This window comes from Lissotriton helveticus, chromosome 9, assembly GCF_964261635.1.
Source record: "Lissotriton helveticus chromosome 9, aLisHel1.1, whole genome shotgun sequence".
Taxonomy (NCBI): domain Eukaryota; kingdom Metazoa; phylum Chordata; class Amphibia; order Caudata; family Salamandridae; genus Lissotriton; species Lissotriton helveticus.
Genome location: NC_136070.1, coordinates 638,278,304 through 638,300,693, shown reverse-complemented (window position 1 = coordinate 638,300,693; position 22,390 = coordinate 638,278,304). Strand labels below are relative to the sequence as shown.

The 22,390-nt window shown below is 41.4% G+C and overlaps 1 protein-coding gene across 4 annotated transcripts in view; it reads left to right on the top strand.

Moving 5' to 3' along the window:
* Positions 1–22,390, top strand: part of RELA (RELA proto-oncogene, NF-kB subunit) — a 186,164-nt gene that overhangs the window by 151,927 nt on the left and 11,847 nt on the right. Inside the window, exons 7-11 of one of the 4 annotated variants that reach the window (XM_078660705.1) lie at positions 3,924–4,058; positions 6,029–6,133; positions 14,126–14,338; positions 20,532–20,612; positions 21,883–21,957. In XM_078660705.1, the coding sequence (XP_078516831.1) occupies positions 3,924–4,058; positions 6,029–6,133; positions 14,126–14,338; positions 20,532–20,612; positions 21,883–21,957 (609 nt within the window). The remainder of the gene's footprint in view (positions 1–3,923; positions 4,059–6,028; positions 6,134–14,125; positions 14,339–20,531; positions 20,613–21,882; positions 21,958–22,390) is intronic. The other 3 variants (XM_078660706.1, XM_078660708.1, XM_078660707.1) reach the window with 3 other exon arrangements.

The following is a 22,390-nucleotide window of genomic DNA, read 5'->3' as shown; positions in this document are numbered from 1 at the left end:
TCGTACATTGATGCGTCTCGACCTAGCTTCCAAATCTTAATTTTTTGTCTTAGTGAGGTTGAGCACTGAGTCCATCTGTAGTAGCTTCTCTCTCGCTTCTGACAACCTGGTTTCGAGCGGATCTAGACGATTATCGTGTTTTTCCACGCGGTGTGTGAGCCTATCCATTTGCGCCGCCAGAGAATCCATTTTAGAATATAGCCTGGAGACTTGCCTTTACCTCTTTGAACATTGTGCGAATGTCCTCGTCTGGCACCGCGCCCATTGCTGCGTTTCCTGTACTCTCTGGGGCAACGTGGTCCCCCTCTGCTTGTTTGCCCACTTTTTAGTTGAAAGTCAGCCGGGGTGGACTAGTGTCTGTGTTCCTCATTCCTGTTGAGGACAATAGTTGGAGTGGAGGTGGAGTGTCATCCAATCCACCAGCGTGTCTTCTTGCTCCGGTTCGAGTTTTCACGGGTGTGGAGCCCACGGGGACCACAGTGTCAGTTTTTTGCGCCCTCCTGCAGCTACCCGCGTCCCCAGTGGCTTGCCTGTGAGTCGCACGCAGCATTAGTGGCACTGTGAGAAAAGGATGTTGTGTCTGTAAGCAAGAGTCCACTTCCCTGTTGCCAGCTGTAAATACTTGGCGTATGTAATGTCTATCTCTGAATCACAGTCTCAGGAATACACCTTTGTGCAGTAGTTACGGGACAACTTGGATCAATCAGCCAGTACTTCCCTCAGGGAGCTGCTTGCAAACAGGCACCATCTTCACTGCCACTCAGTTCGCGCCTTTGGGACACCGTGAGCACTATACACTTTGTTTCCAGAGCGCGGTGTCCTGTGCTGTTCACTTTTTTAGCTGCTCTACAGCTTCACTTTGAGCCGGCATGTTCTTCTTACAATCTCCCCTTTAATGGTGCCTGGTGCACGGTGGTGGTTGTTAGCGGTTGTAAATCCCATCCCTGGGCCGCAGTGCGCACCACCCTTGCAGCCAGCTATCACTCTAAATGTGGGGTTTGTCATCTTCTCCTCCCGGGGCCTGTTTGAATACCTGTGTGCTGGGGTTGCTGTTCGTTTTCAGTGAGTACTGAGAAGCCATCCTTGCACAAGGACGAGGCCACCAACTCACTACGTTGCTCCCCGTGTTCCGTCGTTTCCCAGCGCAGCTGCTTCCCCTCAGGAGTGAGGCGGTGTTCCGGTGTGTCCTGAGCACGGGGGGCCCACATTCGTCCGGTGTTCCGTGGCTGCTGGCGGATGCGCGGAGCGGGGGAGCCGGGAGTTGGCCCGGCTCGCGTTGGCCTGCCCTCATACGCAAACCCCTGGATCTGCCACAGGCCGCGTGTATAGGCCGCTGCAGGCCCTGGTCCCAGAGAAGTCTCTACTGCCCTGCTAGTTCCTCGGATTGCCTCTGATTGCGGATGTCGGGAAGCTCGTGGACACAGGAGGGTTGGAACTTGTGTGCCGCTGCTCCTATTTCGTCTGTTTTGCCGGATAATGGCAGATTGGGCTCAGTCGGCGGAGCCGACTTAAAGTGCGGTCATTTCGCTGCACGGCATTGCCACGCCCCAGTCATATGGTGTTAAAGGCATCCAACAAAGATTGGAGGTCGTTGGCTGTTCTGGCTATGAGGACTTCAAGTTGTATTTTAAAGCTGCAGTGAAACAATACAAAGCAATACTTAATACCAGTAAGCAATCTTTTTATCTAACATTATTGCTGTTGCCCACCACCCACAATGTCTTTTCAGACAATAAAATAGCTCTCAGATCATTCTAGTATTTCTCCTTTAGTATTGGCTTCCCAACTACACATCTCTTCCACAAGGCAACACATTAAACAAGAGTAGTTCCCATCCATTAATACTGATCCTGAATTCTCAATGCATAAACTTAATTTGCTCCTCTCGCCATATTATATTTTTATTAACCCTTGAATAGTCTTACTTTGAGTGCCCACAAAGATCTGTGTTAGTACCAAATCTAAAACGGGTACAAGTATCCATTCTTAGATCCTGAAAGACTGATTTTCTTTTTTTTTTTAAAGCAGTTACGAGGAAAAAAAACGTATGTTGATCAACGCCATATTGCTATCAACTATATGATTAAATGTAAAATGCTTAAATCCTCAGTGCTACTCAGGCAAACCATAGTGCCGTAGTACTGATTTATTGCTGCTCTAAGAAGGGTGCCTGATTTCTGCATAATCAAAACATGGTATCATTAGACCACACCACCCTGGTGGACCGCCTTAGTACGGCAGAGTTTATTTTAACTGTGCCATGGTGTGGTTTAATCCATATCTTACAGCATGTATCCGATATGTGTGTCTCTTAACCTTCTTAGCTGCAGAGTTTCCAATACAATGTAGAGTGCCGGATAGTGTTGCCTTCTCACTATACCTCTAACTTCTGCATTGTGCCATTCGCTAAGATCATTTATTCCAGAGAACCACCATCTCTCAGGCTTATTTGCCTCCGTTTTCCTACCATATGAAGCCAGGTGTGAATCAATTCAAATCAAATTTCAGGAAATCAGGCTGTTTTATTTTATTTTTTATGAGATAACATTATATAGGATATTTCAGCTATGAATAGGTGGTAAGTGGACTATGCCAATTCCTTACATGTAGGTTTTCAAGTCTGTATGCTGTATCTTGTAAAAGTCATGCAGAAACAGGAATTAGATAGAGGAAGTAGATAGGGTGCAACAGTGAAAATGCAATCAACTACCATGGAGTAGACGCCTTAAAAGGATCCTGTTCACAATCCAATGACGAGAGTACTTCCCAGTGCAGAATGTAAAGGTGCCTGCTCCTGACAGTGTCAATTCTTACAGGGCTCGAAAAATCATAAACATTTCACTATCCCTGCAGTTCTAGTAACTTGAAACATCTACTCGACCTAACTGTAATGCATTTGATCTCTGTCTCTGAAAGCCGAGCAAATGTGACATGTTAACAATATTTAGAGGCATTTTTATTGATCGTTCACTGTGAGCAATAAAGATGTATTTAAATATTGTTATCTTGTTACATTTGCTCTGCTTTCAGAAGCAGAAGTCAAAAGTAAGTTTGTCTTCCTACTCACCAGAAAGGGCAAGTAGGACCTAAAAATAGCTCATCCTAATTAAATCTGGCTCGCAAATGCAAGCGGGCAAGTGGAGTTTTCGAGCCCTGTCTAAGTGACATGCAGATGAAGGACTGCTGGAGTTTCTGAGCATTCCATTCTGAGCATTCCAGAATTACGTGAGTGTAGGTTTCTCCTGCTAGAGTGTAACCAGCCCCTAAAATGAAACCATTAGCTATAACATTGTATTTGGAAACCTTGCACAATTCCTTCTTAAAGTCTTTGAAGGCCTTCTGTCTCTTAGCAGACCAGACTACTTTGAATGGCTTCTCTGAGTTCAGGACTGTTAGTGGGCTTAACTCCCGTCCCATAGTTGGCCATGAAGTTTCAGAACCAGCGAGACCTAGAGAAGGCTTTCCCCTGGTTCTTTGCTGTGGGCATCACACAGTCGAACACAGAATGAATGTTAAATTCCAGAGGTATTATTATGTTACACTACCTCCTTCCTGGACGCAATGTTTGATACGTTTGGCTGTAAGTAAGCCTGGTCCACTTGACTTTTCTCCCTCTAGAGAGTTAAGTGCTCAAGAGGACTAACTTAGTTATCCAACTAGATTTCAATATTATTGCTAGTTTGGGGGACATCATTGGTAAACAAGATACTCTACAATATTCTCTGACCACCCACAAACCTCAAGAAAAAATTATATTTGTATTTTATTATCTCGGTGCTACAGTTTAGTTAAAAACTGAATGACAGAACGTTCATATTAGTAAACCTTTTTCTCTCTTTTGTATGCTCTTAAATGTTTTACTTGTTGCATCTTCTAGTCTGTTAACCTCATATGTTAAAGATGTATCTCTTGCTTTGTTCCAGTTCCCATAGCCGACCTCAAAGGGGACTACGATCTCAATGCAGTCCGTCTCTGCTTCCAGGTCTTTATCCAAGATCCAACACGTGGCCAGTTTATGCCTCTGCCCATGGTGGTGTCTCAACCCATCTTTGATAACCGTAAGGAACAGTCACATTTTGAAATGCTTACTTGATTTGTTTTATAGAAATTGACTCTCCACCAGTATAGCTGTAATATTTATGCCTGAATAAATCAGGCAGTCAAGATAGCACTGTTTCATTTGCATCGCTGCTAGTCTATAGCTCCAAGCAGTAGGCTCACTTTAGGCTTTTTTCGATCACCTACGAACCAAGGGGTTTTTGCCCAAATATCTATGTTTGACTCCTGTGAATTGTATTAGCGGGCCTAAGAAGAATCAGTCTTTGTTCATCCTTGCTAGCTGTCATTGGAACTTTCATCCCATCAAGGGCGGTTTTGATCTCCCACTTCCAACCCCTGGTCTGTCTACATGCACTTAATTGTGAAAGTAAACCATGACTATTTGTCAGTGCTGGAATCTGTAAAGGGATCCAGCTTTTCTTCAGAGCTGAAGCACACTAGCAATTCTAGTACCAACTGCTACCATACTACTTTGTATGCAAGATTCGTTTCAGAAGAGGCCTGGCTGTTGACAGCACAGCTGTCTAACAACCTGTAGCTGTTAATGTACATAGAGCAAACATTTGGTTCATCCTTTTCAACCTTCTTTTTTTTTCTACCACCCATCATTCATTTTTCACCTGTCTGTTTGGGTGAATCCTCCTGCTTCGACTTGATTCCCGGAGTTGAACTCTATAAGTTGCTACTTTACAACTTTATCCCTATCTGTCTGCTCCTGCTGGTTCCCTTTCCTGTAGCTTGCTCTAATGTACATATGTTGCATTCATTAATGCATTAACCCCAGACCTATTGGCATTGCAAAAGCTTGAATGCTTGTTTTTATTTTCAAACTATACTTTTACAATCCCCACCTGACATTGGTGTGGCCATTTGTTTAGGTGTCTGTTGTCCCATTGCCAAAATGAATATTTTTGACATTTTGGGCGAACTTAAAAACAGTCTCATGATAACATTCCATTCCTTCATGATCTGTTGTTACTTTCACCGTTTTCACATTACTTCTGCAAGAGGTAATTGTATCTGTGAAAGCACAGTTTAATTTTAAAAATAAGAGAATAGATTGCCCTTTGAAGAGGAATCTCATTTATCAAATGGTATTACTTTATTGATGCTTATTTAGTTTTTGGAAGGATCAGATTAGTTAGAAGATCCACATCCATGCCCCAATTATTGTCTATGAACAGAGATTATCAATGGTGTTAGAGTGGTTTGGAGTGTGTAGCTTGTAGTTACGTGGAGTGTCGCTTGTACACCTTATTAATATTTGATATTACATTGGAAACCTCACCTTCAGAAGACAGCGAGCAATCCATTCCCAGTTATCCCTTGATATTTCCCACAGTTGGTATGAGAAGGAATTCTAAAGGGGATTTTAGCCAACGTGTACCTGCTGCCCTGTATTTTGGTAACTGTACACAAACCTTCACTTCATTTTTCAGACCAACCATCAAATGCTATTGTGTCCCTCACTCTCAGTTACTTCTGATTGGTCTGGCCAAGACTGAACCATTGTCTAGTGTGACCAAACTTGATCTAGCACTCTAGAAGTCACTTCTCCTACAAAACCCATCACTTGTCAACTTTTCACTTGGTTTTAAACTTTCACTCCTCACGTTTTCCCCTATCTATTAGAAATATGAGGGCTAGGGAAGACCATGACACTATTCTGTTCCCCATCTTGACGTTTATACCTTACCAGGGTGGGAGACCTTCATACTTTGAGAGTCACATTATATGATCAGACATGGATATATTATGAAGACTCAGTAAGGACCAGTTGTGCATTTGTCAAACTTGTGAGGGCTTTCTTATTCACACCCACCCTACAAAAACTTTCTGCCTCTGTGTTGCCTCTACCGAATGAATGCTGAAATAGACATCTGCAAATAAAATGTCACTTGCAATCATACTGGACCAGAATTTTGCAGTCAAGGTTGTCAAAGGCTTGTGTTTTTTGTACTCCTAACAGGAGCTCCAAACACTGCTGAGCTGAAGATCTGCAGAGTAAACAAAAACTCAGGCAGTTGTCAGGGTGGTGATGAAATCTTTTTGCTCTGTGATAAAGTCCAAAAAGGTAAGTAAAGCGGTAATGTAGGTTCCTGAGTTCTTATATGTATATCTTTGTGATTCTGATTGTTAATATAGTTTTGCATGCATCTGCAAGGCTGTTTGTAGCTTTTAAACGTTTTCTGAGGGATGAACTTCAATGTGCTACTAGTGACTATTATTGTCCCTTGACTTGTCCATTTTAATCTTGTATCTTAATGAAAGAGCTTCTTCATTGCATGCTACTTTTTATATGGTTTATATATCCTGCATCTGACTTTTCTCCTCATCATGTCTATCTTTTCCTTGTTCCCTGTCTTCTTTTAGCTATTATTCTGTCTCCATCACGATTGTGACGTGTATGTCCTACAGGCAGTGCATAAAAAAAATTCTCGAAAGATGCTCGGTTTGCATATTGTCAATATCCCATGGATCAGCCTAGCTACTATATTCTTGAAAAGCTATCCAAATCTGATCTGTACTCTTTAAAAAAATCCCTTCAAATTTCACAAAAGTACCATAAAGAACCTCACGCGAGGTTTATAAAAGATCTCCAATGACCAATACCATTGTGGTCATAAGGTATGCCTAAAAATTGACCTTCTTTTCTTCTCTCACAGTCAATCACTCTGGGAATAGATCCTTTCAGAAGAACTGAAATGGGAAGTGACTAGAAAACTCATTCATGGAAAGGCCCTATTGATACCCTCTTCATCTCCCATGGCTGGAAAACTATCAATCACCTTTTTAAAAATAACTAGATTGTGATTCAACAAATGATGCTCTTGTCCAATTTGATTACCAGTTCAGGAATCTCCTTCGCTCTTGGAAGGCACCCTCCATTCTCACCCACCTACTAATAACCTCAGCCTTATTCCGTCCTCCCCAGTCTTCCCTTCCACAATTTGTACTCCTCAACACAGATTCGTTAGATAAGAACCTCACCCACATGACTGTCTCAATCTATAGACAGTCTTAAGATTTTCATTAATCCCTTACTGCTAAATGTCCATCCTATTTTGTGCTAGCTCCCAATGACGTCTCCTTCCAGCATTACCCCATACACTCCCTTCTTCCCTCCTGAGTGTGTTAACTCCAGGAGAATATCTCCTGTCAGCCCCTCCCTGTCCAAGAACCAGCACACTCAACTCTTGCACCAAAAGCAGAATCTCCTCCAACCCCAGACACAATCCCCTCACTTGTTTTCTAAAGCTGAGAACTTTTAGAGCTGTCATACAGATTACAGTCAGCCTTTCAAAAACTCTTTACACTGTTGACAAACTGTACTCAATCACCCTTAAACTAAATTCTATTCTAAGAAATATATGACTTGCATTGTCCATTCTAAAGTAGAACGATGAAATATTCATTATTGAAAGCAGTTTTATTTCGAACCTACTTTCTTCCTCATCCTCCAATAATAATGATGGAAATATGAACATTATTTCCTTAAATAACAAACTTCATCCCCCAGAAAGGCTTAGCAGTACATATTGAAAGACAGCACCAATAATCTGACTGTGTGTGTACAACACTCCCACCTCTAGAGAACCTACAGGACACTCCCTCCTATAGCTCAGTTATTATGAGAGGCCATTGCTTTACCGCTGCACAGAAGCGTACCTAGATTTTCGGATGGTTACTTTTAACTGCAGATTATTGATCTGATCAGATTTTCAATATTACTCAGGCTTCAGACAGGATGCGGAAATGTTTGAGCACTACCTCTGCATGCCGGTAGGTGGCACAGTACGAATCCCCACTGACACTGTTTCACTGTGGAAATGATCTGTAGACCCTATATAGATGCCACTTCTGTGCGCTGATGTTAGTTATTTCTTTTCCTTTTCACCAGATACTAAGGGTACCGCTTGTCTCTCAAGAGACACGTTTATTTCAGAAATTCTAATATCTGTGCAAAGGAAATATTACCTCCCGAAACGACAGGTTTTAAGCCCTTTACAATACAGGTGGTAACAGCTAGAAAGAGCGCACAGCAAATCGAGGTCAATGTAAATAAACAATTCGTAAAGAGGTGCTCAGGATGAAACGGGGACGGTTACCACATCCCCAGCAGTAAACCACAAAAGCGGTTTAATAATTAGTATAATAGTCTTCCGAGCACTCAAATCATAGAATTCAGTCTTTGAAATGTAGTTCTTTTTAATGTCCAAATTCAAATGTACTCCAATCCAAGTTCCATCACATAATTAGATGCAGCCAACACGTGTTTCGTCAAATCCGTTTAGACATATGACTTCTTCAGGGCTGCAACCCAAATAGCAAAGTAAATAACATATTTTCAAAATACAAAAACAAATCTGTTAATGCTTCCACAGCATTTCCAAAAGTATTCCTTAAGGGATACATCCTCAAGCCATCATAGATTTGAAGAAAAATTAGTAGGTAAGAAGGGGACACCCCCAAAACTCGTCCCTGAGTCTCCACAAAAAACATGTAACTTTAATTGATGTAGTAAAGAGTACCAAACGTCCCCAATATTTAATAGATCACCAGGTCATAATATAACTAGCCTAGAAGAGTAGTTCACGGCTATTTAGAGTATTAGGTTGTGGTTCTTAGGTGACACTGTCATACCCAATTGAGAATAAGATCCTTCAAGTGCAAATATCACATATCCAAACTGATCTATAGTATTAGCAAATATTGTCACAATAACTCACCAAATTAATCTCACTAAAGTGTCCACAATAATCTTCTGGCCCGGTTAAAATCTAGTCTAAAAAATATATAGACACCGTCCCTCAGTTATCGTTATTCAAATCGGTATACAATTTTGTAATTCATTCATACAGGTAACTTGACAGTAACCCTCACCTTATCAAAGCTCCTCAGTCAAAATCGGGCTGTATTCAGGCAATATTGGTCCAGTCACAGTAAAGGGTACAACACGGGTAGCGTCCTACAATCCAAATGTAAATTTAATGAGTACCCATAATCACTCACTAACTTGTTGTCGTTTCTATAATGAAGTCGATAACTCTAACCTAGTCGCACTCCCTCTGTTTTTAAGGGAACAACTCCTTGTTATCTTTTCTATTAATTCTCACGTTCCTATTCTAGTAAATCAACTAAAATATAAGCAACTTCTGTATGAAATCTTCATAAACATACAGATATGGTATCTAAGTCTAGTCACCAGAAAAATATATATTGCAGACGTCCTTCACCTTATTATAAAAGCCGTAACAATTATCGGGCAATATTCGTCCAACCATCAAAAGTCTTCGTTATGGCTTCTGCACGAGTACGAGTTCTATAACCCAAATAGAGATTAAGTAAGGAACAGTGCACATAACGGTAAACAGCCTCATCTATGTAAAGTTTTGTACCCAGCCTGTAGCTTACCTCACATGTCTAGAAAATCGCGAGTACGTAAGTGGCGTTCACCACTGGCGCCATCTTAGAGTGGCTATTTGTAAGTAAAAAGCATCAGTGCCATATTGTAGTGGGTCATCGTATACTGTCGACCCAAATTCTTAGTACTATTAATTAAGTCAATAAGATATTCGCAGTAATAGTAACCATTGGATATAACATGAACAATTCTTATGTATCTGTTAAAGAGCATAAACCTCGAAAATAAAAATCCTAGTGTGAGCGCCATCTTGGATTGGTCACCTCGCTATCTAGTTCTAAAGGTACGGACCACGGAAATAATTATTCTTCTGGTACGGGCGTCTTCATAAATCGGTTATGGCGCTATCAGGTACTATAGACCATTATCGGGTGTAAGGACCACTTGCTCATGATTAAATCAGTCACGTTACCAAAGTGTCATTATTACGGTAAGCCATAGTCAGTTGGGAAAGTAGGCATAAGTCATGCCTTTCTCATAATAATCCTAAGACCAGTTCCGCGTACATTTGCTGATTCAGTTGTTAATACATCTATCGTTAAGAGTCTCCTTAAAATTATAATAAGACCAATAATAAATCATAAATTAAAAGTCATCAGTGATGTCATGAGTGATGTCACTGACCATGTCATGAGTGATGTAATATGTGACGTCATCAGCAGTGCATTGCACGCGCAAGTTATAGTGAGTCCAACCAACTATAACGTGGGAATTTCAATGGTTTTATGCGAGTAAAATTTTCACCTAACTATAACTGGTGTGAAACCTATGGTTTTTTCAGTGAATATATATATATATATATCAAAGACAAGACCTAGTGTCTTAGCCAAGACTTATACAGATCAGAAATCAGCAGGGCTCCAGAAAATGTTTGGACCTCATGAAAAAGTCTTCCAAACCCTGGCCCTTTCTTGATCTATCCAACAACAACACAAACTGCAGCATATTGTGTAACTTTCTCAAAGAAAATATATTGAGCTCTCCTAACTGCAGAAACATATTTGTTACCTCAGTAAACTCAAATGCCCAGATATGTTGGACCCGTTACGAACTTATATATTAAACTATACTGGGAAACACTCTATCAGAGCATTCTCTCATTTTGCTCACCCTGCCCCAGATACTACTGAAGATCATCTCTTCATCCCTCATGCCCTACTCAACGCAAGTCCCCCATCCTCTTAAGAATAACTAATGCAGAATCTGCCAACCTTAATAACTTATGGTCAGTAACCAATCTTCCCTTCCTAGCAAAAGTGCTTAAACGTTGTGTAGCCAAACAGTTAACCAGACACTTAAAAGAAAACCATCTACTCAGTGGCAACCAGTTTGGATGCAGAACAGTCGGCCACCCAGAAAGAGCAATGCTGCATGGTGTGGACGGTGCCTTACCCATCCTGGACAGTGAAGAATATTGCCTGATCTTCCTTCTTAATTTATGCTGTGCAGTTAACGCAAGCAATCATGCCCCTCTTTTAAAAATTCTTAGAAACTGGTTGGGGATTAACAGCATGGTTCTGAGAGGGTTTGAGTCTTGTCTCACTTATCACTCACACAAATGAGACTTTCATACTCAAGCCTTTCTATTCTTTGCCAAGGGGTATTACCAAGGTTCCATCCTTCCCCACCCTTACACATTTCAGTTTTTACAAGGCACCCCACTGCTTTTTGCTGAGACAATCTAATATCTCCGCAAGCTCCAGTCATGGAAACCCATCCAGCATCTCAAACTGATATCACAGAAAAAGATCGAACTTCCTTCTGCTCTCACCACTGCTCTGCACTATGCTGGTCCAAGCCTGGCTGAATTTTCCAAACCTGCTGATCTGTAAACCATTCTTTTTACTGATGACAAACACCTAAATCTCCCCGCCCACACACCTAAATATCCATACCCATACCAGTGCTGCAGCTAAAGGTGCACAAAATCAAATCAGACTCCTAGGCACACTTGTCTCTTATCCCAGCAGACAAATTCAAAACTGTGGTCCAATATCTAGTTCTATCAAACTTGATATTAGCTACCTGCTATTGACTAGCATTCACAGAGTTTACCTAGTCCCATTGAAAGCAGCCCTCAACCCAACAACACATTTAGTTACCGGCTCCAGTAGATCCAAACATATCACTCCAATCCTAGCCGCACTTAATTGTTTCCCCATTAAGGCAAGAAGCTCAGTCAACAAGTCTGTGCATGGGAGGGTCTGCTAACTATCTGGCTCACAGTGATCATCTCAAGAGGCTCCCATTCTGTTTATAGTAGACTTCATCTAGAAATTCCTTAATTAAAAAACCCAGAACACTGAAGGAAGTTTTCCCGGGAAAGTCTCCCAAAATATTTAACCCCATCCCTCCTGCAATTAGGAAAATCCCTGATGTGAGCACTTCAAATAGAATTTAAAATCCTTCACTTCCAGCAGCATCTCCCATTAGGATAGGGCATGCCCAACTCAAGTGTTCTGCGATTCTGACAGCCACTATTCAACGTTCACTCTGGGACGAATACTATAATTTTATGTAATTTATATTCTAGTTTGATATTTCTCTTGATTTCCTGCTGTTATACCGTGGTTGAAGTTTTTGCAAGGCTTATGTGTAAACTTTCATGTATAAAAAAATAAGTAAAATAACTGTGTTGGTGATGTTCAATGCTGGAGCACTTTTGTTTTGCATTTGTACCTTGTGATGTTCCTAATACATCCATGCCTCCCAAAAGTGATTCCTGATATAGAGGAGTAGAATTGTTTCACAGGTTTCCTTCTGCACACGTTTGTTGCACAATTTTGATGTTGGACAGGCTCTCCCATCTGGATAATAGTGCCGTAAAAATTGAAAATAATTGCCACTTAGATCACATTCCTGTCTTTCGGAGGTGAAATCTTTCATCAGGTGTGCGGCACATTTTCTTTTCTCACTTGTCCACCTAACCCCAGAGCAGTACTGCTGTTCCCTTTTTTGCCCCCAGTGTCTGAGCAGTTCAGATCGTAATTTCCAGTGTTCTTGCTGTCGGACTCGTGAGAAGGCAGCCAGATGTTCAGTTTTAACTGATCCGTACGTAACATTTGTCCGTTATCATGAAGGTTGCTCATCGTGGGTCTGATTACTGGTAGTAAACATGGTTTTAGTGTTTTGCTAAACATGAGGTAGCTGTGAATATTTCTTATCCCATTAGAGAGTGTTGCAGTATTGTTTGAGAAGATTACTGTTGTTGGTTGGGATTTCGATTCCAATGTTGCACCTTTGAGCTAACGCTCTTGGTTGGAAAGTGTGAGTTTTTCCCCGGGATAGGTGTGAGGGTCTTTTTCCAATACATAATTGTTGATGAAGAGCCAAAAGGGAAAGCGAGATTTAGAGAGAGCGAGAGAGATTGGGCTGATGTGTTCCTTTTGATTCAAATGCAAATGAAGTCTCTCTTTCTTTAAATATCTTTTTATTAACATTTTTCCGTTTATATATCCAGATATGCGTATCAATGCAATGTACATTAAGAAATTGGTACTTATGCAGTGAAGGAGAAACAAAGTTTTAAATATTGTATAGTACAATCATAATTCACATTTGTTCATAATTATACTTGACATCGGCTAGTTACATGCTTTGCCTCCTTTAGAAACACCATGTCCAGGTTTGCTAATAACATATCACTTTTTGTGTTCTAGGAAGCGTAAACCTAATCCATTAACATGTTAAACCAATAACATCTTGGTCTGTATTGGCCATCATTTATCAATAGTACATGTTGGATAGAATTCTCCAGTGCGTTGGGGGGGGTCACAAAGTTAGACTAAATAAGGCATCTTATCTTACTATGTGATGCGTCTTTTAAGTCTCTTTAATGTATTGTGAAGTCATTGTAGCCCGTTAAGCCGATATTCAGGCACACCAAGCTGGAGGAAATTTGCATATTCCACGCAGGAGAGTAGAAAGTGTATGGATGCTTTTGCTCTCTCCTACTTGAATTACACACAGGAAAAGCCCAAGAATGGAGTTGAACTTTGCTTATGAATGGTCTGTTGGTGTCCAGTCTGATGTTAAAGCTTGATCTTCTTCAAGAGTAGCTTAGTGTAGCAGAGTTTGGCTTATCTGAGCATATTCTGTCAAGGAAGGCGGCATTCAAGAGGGTTCAAAATTATCACAGGCCCATGACAAATAAGAAATGCTTCCTTTTCATGGCTTTTAGCCAGAGGTTAGCTCGAGGTCCGGATTTGTATCTGGAGAGATCTCTTTTCAAACCAATCCAAGTCAGATTACTTGGAAAAGGAGCAAAGTAGCTGACATTTAATCCCCTGTCATGGATCTGAAAGTTTACACACTTTATTCTGGTGCCAAAACGACTACATTTAATTAGCAGATACATGGAACATAAGGTTCCTTTGTACACCTTTGCCTTGTATTTCCTTTTAGGAGTTGGAGTACTCTTATAAAGTCTTAAAACGTACTAAAATCTTGTTTGGTCTAAATAGTTTCAGTTTTGCATGAATAATGTTGTGTGAATGTGACCCTAGCTGACTCGGTCACTAAACTATCACCTCATGTTCTCACAGTGTGCTTTTACTCTGTGGTGATGACCCATGGTATTAGATTGTCCTCTCCCTTATGTGGATTTTAACTGCCCTTCATTTTCTCTCATTTCTTACGCAGAAGATATTGAAGTGCGTTTCTTCCTGGGTTCCTGGGAAGCCAAAGGGACCTTTTCGCAGGCTGATGTCCACCGGCAGGTGGCAATAGTCTTCCGCACGCCTGCGTATCAAAACCAGGCAATTCGAGAGCCAGTGCGCGTGCAGATGCAACTTCGACGTCCTTCGGATAAAGAAGTCAGCGAAGCCATGGAGTTCCAATATTTGCCAGATGAAGGTATGAGCGAGGAAGTTTTTCTCTTGTGTTAAGCATTTTGAAAATCACATTTTGGAGTTTTGATGCAAGTCAACAGTTGGCTTATCTTTTTAGTGCTAGCTGGGGAATGTTCATAAATTAAGATATAAATACCTCGCTGAATTTGCACAATTGCATGTGGGTGGTCCCAGGAACCTCTAACACAGAAACCCGCTATGGTGGCACTCTCGGCTAAATTATGCACTTTAAAGGACAATATTTAAACACAATGGCTCAAAAGCCTATTTTTTCTATCCGTTCTGAAGTGTGAGATCACTGAACACTTGTTAAAATATATATACCTATAGCATTCACCAGCACGCTGGAGACTGTAAGGCAGCTTTCACTAATTTATTTCATCAGCTGAATAAAAAGACCCAAGTAACAGCGACATTCTGTAATGCTTTTCAGTTTAGGCAATGATGCCCTTCCCCCTCCCTCTACAATGGTAATAAATAGCTTACTGTACTCTGTGCATTTGCATATATGGTTTATGCCTTGAAATGTTTTCAGGTGTATTTGTTTTACCAAAAGATATTTCAACAGACCTAGGATACAGGCGGTTACATTTGTGCAGTTCCACAAAACTACATTGAAGAGGCCATGTGGCTAATAAGGACATTCCATCCATGAGTAAAGTAACTATAACGTGCAACCTGTGAGCATGTAAGCAATTATTTTTCTCCTATGACTTTGACACTGCTCTGGTAATTAACCTGACCTCTGCACCGTAGTAATAAGTGTGTGAAAGTGCATTTCTTAGTGCCATTGCTTTAAAGAGCACAAGTTCTCTTCACCTGCAGGAAAGACCAGTCATTTGACGGGGAGAGCATTCAGGGATGTCTGAAGAGGGTCTTTGACTGGTTCCAGCAGAATGGTCTCAAGGCCAACTCTAGTAAATCTGAGGTTCTGCTATTTGGCTGTGCTTCGGAACCGGAATGGCGTGACTGGTGGCCAGTTGATATGTGCCCCCCCCCGCCCAGCCATCTTTGGTTGCCAAAAATCTGGGAGTCAAGGTCGATAATGGCCTTACGTTCAGATCGCACATTCTTGGTCTGACGGGCACCTGTTTTGGCATCCTTAAGATGCTCCGGAAGTTCCTACCCCTGCTTACAGAGGAGCATAGGAAGATCATTGTCCAAGCTCTTATAGGATCTAGACTGGACTATGCTAATGCTCTTTACTTAGGGCTTCCGGAGTATCTGATCCAAAGGCTGCAAGTGGCGCAGAACTCTGCGGCTCGCGCCATATTCGGCCTTCACAGGCGGGCAAGAACATCTGGGGTGCTACAGTCACTTCACTGGCTCCCCATCCGTAAGCGGATAATGTTTAAAACGTTGACGCTGGTGCATAAGGCACTTTCTGGCTCCGGAGCTAAGTATCTGCAGCGCAGACTGGCCTTTTACTGTCCGGCCCGCTCTCTGCGGTCGGAATCTTTGTTCATGGCCGTGGTGCCCCGCGTGAGGAAGGCTCGCATCGGAGGTCGTTCCTTTAGCCTTAAGGCTCCCCAGTTGTGGAACTCGTTGTCCCTTGCTTTACGCAGCATTCCTAGTTTGCTCCTGTTTAGGAAAAACCTGAAGACCTGGCTTTTTAATCTTTAGGTTGTTTTCTTTTCTATTCCACTTTTCTTTTTTCTGTCTACTGTTATGTTTTTTAATTGCTGAGCCGCCCTCTGAAAGCGCCGGGACACTCTTGTTGAGTAGCCGTGCGCTATATAAATAAAAGCTTAACATAACATAACAAGTTATTGGGCCACTTTTATTTCCACTGCCATGGCATAAAATAAATGTAGCCACGAAGAGGTTAGCAGATACTACGACAGTCACACTCATTTCTCCAAACACATTTCAATATGATAATGACGATAAGAGAGAGACTTACCTGATCCATGGACTGTGAGGAAAGTAACGTCCAAAGAAGTCAATGTACAATTTGCTAAATTATAGGAAAAGTGCTAAAAAAAAGGGGGGGGGGGGGGAGTTTGAAAGTGGGTGTTGGACCATGCTTTGAGATTTGAAACCCACAGTGGATACATTCTTATGTCTGTTCCTGAAAGAGGAGGTCCAAATGAAGGTGTGCAGGGAGGAGGAAAGCAGAAGATGCCCATCTCTAATTAATGCACAGTGATCCAGCACACACCTTCCTCTATTTGCCAAAGGAGCTCTTCCCACCATTAAGGCAAACTGTCTCAGCCTAATTGGCTTCCATTTTATTCAAGTTCCAGTAACAAAAGATTTTTTTTAAATTTTAAAACCAAACGTAAATTGGCCTTCAAATGATATCCCTCTATCAGTTAAGTTTGCATCTTCAAATGATACAAATGAGTATCCACAGTTCAATCAGAATCAATGTAGGAAGCTGGGTTTCTGTTGCAGTAACCCTCCCACTTTTTGCCAGACTGCTGATGAACTTTGACTGGATGTGCCCTGGTTTCCCAGGGCCTGTGATCTTTCCCAATACTGTACCTTGTACCCCCAATTGGCACGTCTCTGGCCACATGTCAGTCCCTTGTAAAAGGTACCATGGGTACCAAGGGCACTGTGGCCAGGGAAAGCCAGTAAAGGCTGCAGCACTCATTGTGCCACCCTTAAAGGCCCTGTGACTTTACACACACACACTCTGCCATTGCAGGTTGCTTGTTTTGGTGCTGAACAAAATGAAGAGTTGACATGGCACACATTACTGTGTGCCATGCCTACAACCCACTGCCCTGGCATAGGTCAGCCACCCCTATAGCTGGGTGCACTATTCCAGTGGTGAGGGTACAGGTGCATGAGCCCAGTACCCCATACAGTGTCTAGACCAATTATTAGACATTGTAAGTGCAGTAATGCCATTAAGAGTATATGGTGCGGGGAGTTTGTCATTTGGAACTCCACAGCACCATAATGGCTTTACTGAAAACTGGGAAGTTTATTATCCAACTTCTCAGCACATTAAATCCACACTGATGACCGTGTGGTATTTAATGAAAAATACACTAAGAGGGCATCTTAGAGATGCCCCCTGAAAAATGACCAGTCTCTGGTGGGTTCCATGACTGGTACACACAAGCCTGCCACCACAAGACATATTTCTGGACCCCTGAAGTGGAAGCCTTTGCTCCCTGAGCCCAGAAGCAATGCCTTCCCTGGGTGGAGGTGGTCACATCTGTAGCAGGGGAGCTTGTCACCTTTGTAATGCAACCCCCAGCCTCTTGTGGTATGAGGAGCAGGCCCCTTTCTTGTCTCCGCTCCTTAGCGCGAATTATAGTTAGTAGAACTAACTATAACAGAGGAATTTCAATGGTTTTGTACGAGTGAAATGTCCAGCTAACTATAAAACCCCTGAAACCTATGGTTTTTTCAGTGAATTTCTAAGGTTTTTTAAATGCTAATTCCTAACTATAACATGTCTGAAACCTGTTTTTTCAGTGAATTTCAAAGGTTTTGTAAATCACAATTTTTAAATGTTTTAATTGTTATATTTTTTTTATACTGATTTACTAATTTTTGTAAAACTATTTATTTTTAGATATTTTATTTTTTAAATTACATTATACATTACTTTATAAAATATATTTTCTCAGAATGAATTACTTTAGTTTAAATACTTTGCCAATAGGCAATAGACTTTTAAGTACAGTAGTTACAGTTGTTGCAGTGGGCAACACAATTTCAAACACAATGCAACATTGAGCTCAATGTGAATTTCTAGTTAAATGCAATTAGTTACTTTATGGATTACTTTTCTAACCACAGGACTGGATCCTAGTTTCAGTCCTGGGACATCTCCTGTAAACAGTTGAGTAAAAGCATTTTGGTTACAGTAGTGATTTTTAAGGAATATTATTGTATTTTAAAAGTTGACACGTAGACATTTTTTCACATAGAATCACCAATGTTATCCTATGGGAGGAAATTCACTTAGCAGGTAAGTAGTGTTATCGTTACTTTTTCTTGCTCAGTGGTGGATCCTGGATCCAGAACTGGTGCATCTCCTGTAACCAATTGAAAGAAGGCGTTTAAGTCATACAGGCGATTTTTTTAGGAATATTTGTAGTTTGTGAAAATAGACACTTGAAAACTTTTCTGGTGAAAACCAGACAATGGATTCCTATGGAAGGAAATACAAGTTACTCGTAAGTATGGTTAGAATTACTTTTCAGGGTCAGTGCTGGGCTAAAAGATGCAGTGCTGAGTTCTCTCCTGATAACAAGTGGCTGCCTTGCCCCCCTCCTTAGGCCATTTATGGCCCAGGGGACCCCATCCCCCTAGGCCAGCCTTTTTTGTATTTATTTATTTTTAATTTACATTTTGGGGAGGGGGGCGCGTGGCCCCCCTCCCGGGTCACTTGTAGCCCCGGGGACCCAATCCCCCGGGACACTGCAGGAGCTGGCCCTGAGGGTGGCGGTCCCCATGGCCAAAACAAGGCTCCAGGAGGAGCCCCGGGGGTGGTGGTCCTCGGGGCTGGGGATCCGTCACGGACCCCCCAATTAGAATCTTTAGTGCACCGGGAGGTGGCGGTTCCCAGGGTGTGTGGGGGTGGCTTGAGCCCACCCACACAGGGTTTTTTTTTTTTAAGAAAAAGCCCCGGGGGGGGGGGGGGTGTGTGTGTGTGTGTGTGTGTGTGTGTTTGTGTGTGTGTTTGTGTGTTTTTGTGTGTTTGTGTTTGTGTTTGTGTTTGTGTTTGTGTTTTTTTTTGTCAAAGTGCTTTGAGCAGCTTATTTCTTACACACTTAGTGATATTTAAAAGGAATTATGTGAGTGAATTGTATCAGGTTACAAGTGATCCTGCAGCCAGATATTTACATTTGTGCAGTTCCACAGACCTCGAGTTTGAAGGTAGGTAGAAAAGCCATGTCTGCATAGGTGCAATTGTTGACAAAACTATTAGTGACCCAGAATTTTGTTTTTCAAGTTTTATTTTATTTTGCAGGTTGCAAAGGTCACTTTTGTAAAGTTGTCATTTTCATGCCTTAGTTTGTCCAGTTGGCATTAAACATCATCTTGTAGTGAAGAACTCACTGGCCCGTTGGTTATTGATCTGTCTTTCACACTTAACTCTCCTCCAAAGAGAGATGTTTGACTCTCATTCATGAAGTCTTTCCTAGGCAACGCTTTCCTGTCTGGCACTGCCCTTCTATTTTAACAGCCGTTTGTGAAGGGTACTTGCTTCTGTGAAGGGCGGAGATTTTGCAGCCTCAAAGGGTGGTGGAGGTATATGCAACCATAAGTGTTGTTTGCTGTGCTTTTATCCTGAAGCAGCCATGGGAGTTTGCTGTTGTAATAATCATAAGAGGTAGAGAGGAAAGCTTGAACCACGCTTAGTTCTTTTGTTTTGAAAAACTGGAACAACATGGCATTGTTAGCTTACATTTGCTTTGCCCTTTGTTAGCTTTGACAAACCAGTACTGGATCATAGTCCGGAGAAAGGAAGTATGAGACTGTGCAATAATTGTGAAGTAACTCACTTAGGAAAATGTTTCTGTTACTTTATACTTAACCATGTATAAAATGCTACTACCACTATTGTGGCACAAAGCGGACAGGAACAGAAGAAAATCCAAACCAGTTTGCCATTTGCTCGAAGAATTCTTTTGTGCCTTGAAAAGAAATGTAAATGCAGTTCATCAACTTTACCTTGACTTTCTGGAATGGGAAAGCTGCTATGCATGGCAGGGAAACTGCCACGCAAGGCTAATGGTTTAAAAACCCTACATTTTCCTAAAACACGTAGGAGATTCACTTTGAAACCATAAAAATCTGATGCTAGGCAGTACCGTGCATTTATATTTACAAACTTATGGCGTTGCTCGCACCACATACTGATAAGCTGTCTGGAGCATTACATAAACCAGCAGACAAGGCTTATGGTGATGAACACTGCTCTGGACACTACAATTGTGTCATTTATTATGAAGAGACCCTTACAAGGAGACTTTAGGACAAGAATCCATGCCAATATTCTTACAAACTCTGTAAAAAAGTGTTTCTCCTTAATCTTTGAAATATCAAGTGGCAGTGGCAGAATGGACCTTATAATTGTGAGTGCCATCTTGCCTGCTTTTATTTCAGTTCATGAAGTTTTTTCTTAATTATCTCACCATTGTATCTAAACTATAATCTGATCATTTCACAGTTGGCAATATTAGCTGATTTCCCAGGCTCCTCTTAAAATTCTAATTTCTTTCCAGGGGACCTTCATCGAATTGAGGAGAAGCGCAAGAGGACCATGGAGCACTTTAAAAGCATGGCTAAGAGCATCCCATTTACAGGTATCACTGGTGTGGGGGCTGAACAAGAACCTCCTTAAGGGACACTGTTACAAGGGTGGATAAAAGCCATAGAAAGGATGTCAGGGTTAAGACACTCTTCCTACATTGATTTAATTTAGAAAGAACAAAGCAGGAGCTGCTCAACTGTAGGTGGGTAAGTGGATTGAGGAGGAGGCAAAACTTCAAATAAGAGGACTGTAGTGTTCAAAGTGGAAGGTATGGAGTAAGCAAGGATTTATGAAGTGGTCCCTCTTGTGGTGCTCAGGAGTCCACCTCTGTTTGAAGAATATGGACGTGATGTAGACCTCATTACCAACAAAAGGGCAGGTGAGCCTATCCTAAATTATTGGTGACCCATTCACTTGAAAGTCTCTGTGCAGGTGGGTCTGGGAAGAAAGGTAGAAGCCAAATGTAGAAGAGAGCAGTAGAATTACATTTAACTGAATTGTCATGGAAGAGGTTAGTAGATTCAGGAACATTCTAACCCATTGCTGGTTGTTAAAAAGGGGAAGGGCTCATTTGCGGATGCAGAAGTTTGAAAGGCAGAATCAAGTTTTGCGGATACCATACCCTAAAGGAGGAAGATCTTTTCACACAGTTCATTGAGGAAACATGTCAGCATACAAACAGAAGAGGATGTATGGGTAGGAAGATAGAAAAGAGTCAATTTGGTGGAATGGCAAGGTATTCCTCAATAGCTGCATACACCTTGTATAGACACCATGTACATCAAGAATTGTAACCTGGGAATGATTTAACCAGCTGTGAGTTGAAATTGAAGCCCTCCATATATCATGCAAGTCGAGTTAAGGAATATGGTGCACCAGAGTCCAACAACGAGGAGAAATCCATCAGTTACTTTTTCAAAAATTGGGATCACCATCACAGGTCAGCTGAGTGACAAATAATTTTTTCGATGGTACCTGAAAGGGTGGAGAAAAGCAGAAATCGAGACATGGTTTATTGAAATAAAGTCAGATTTTCAGGAAATTAAGATGTGTCTAATTGGGGGCGAAGTTTCAGAGACTTATCTAAAGAACACCAATCAGTTTATGCCTTGAGGATGATTCCACTATGGTACTCCATCCATTAAATTGATACTAATAAATGGGTGCTGCATTTCTAGGCTATGCGGTCAGGCTGTTGTGTCTGGCTGTATTTTAACTCTCAAAACTAAACTCATCCTTCATGTTGTATCATATTATACTATTCATTCCTCACTATTTGTGCTGCATTTGTTGTTAGGTTCACTAATGCTTGCTTTCTTTAGCAGCATCCACTGATCCAAGAATGCCTCGCAAAATAGCTACTCCTGTTCGGACTATGAACGCAACACCAAAGCAAGGTCAGTCAAGTACCATTGACTATAATTTATAAGCTCACATTCTTCTGCTGGTTTGTTGTATATGTTTAAAATTAATACATTTAAGATAAAGCATCAATTAGAATGTATTTGAAGAAGCATATTTACACATTGGCAAGTTGAAGTTAATGCCATAGAATATTTCATGCTTTGAATGAGGGATAGCACTTAAAAATAAAACCAATATTATCAACATATGAGACGGAACCAGAAGTAAGGGAATGTACTTCTTTAAAAATGGAGCAGGAATGAATAGTGCACCACAATTCAGCGAACGTTTGACCATCTATCTGACCCCAAGACTCGTCATGGGAATGTGCATAGGATACTGTTCAGTGTGGGGAACAAGATGGGCAGTCCTATAGGGTGGTTGAGCATACATGACTTCCTGAGTAGGGGACCGTTGGAGAACACT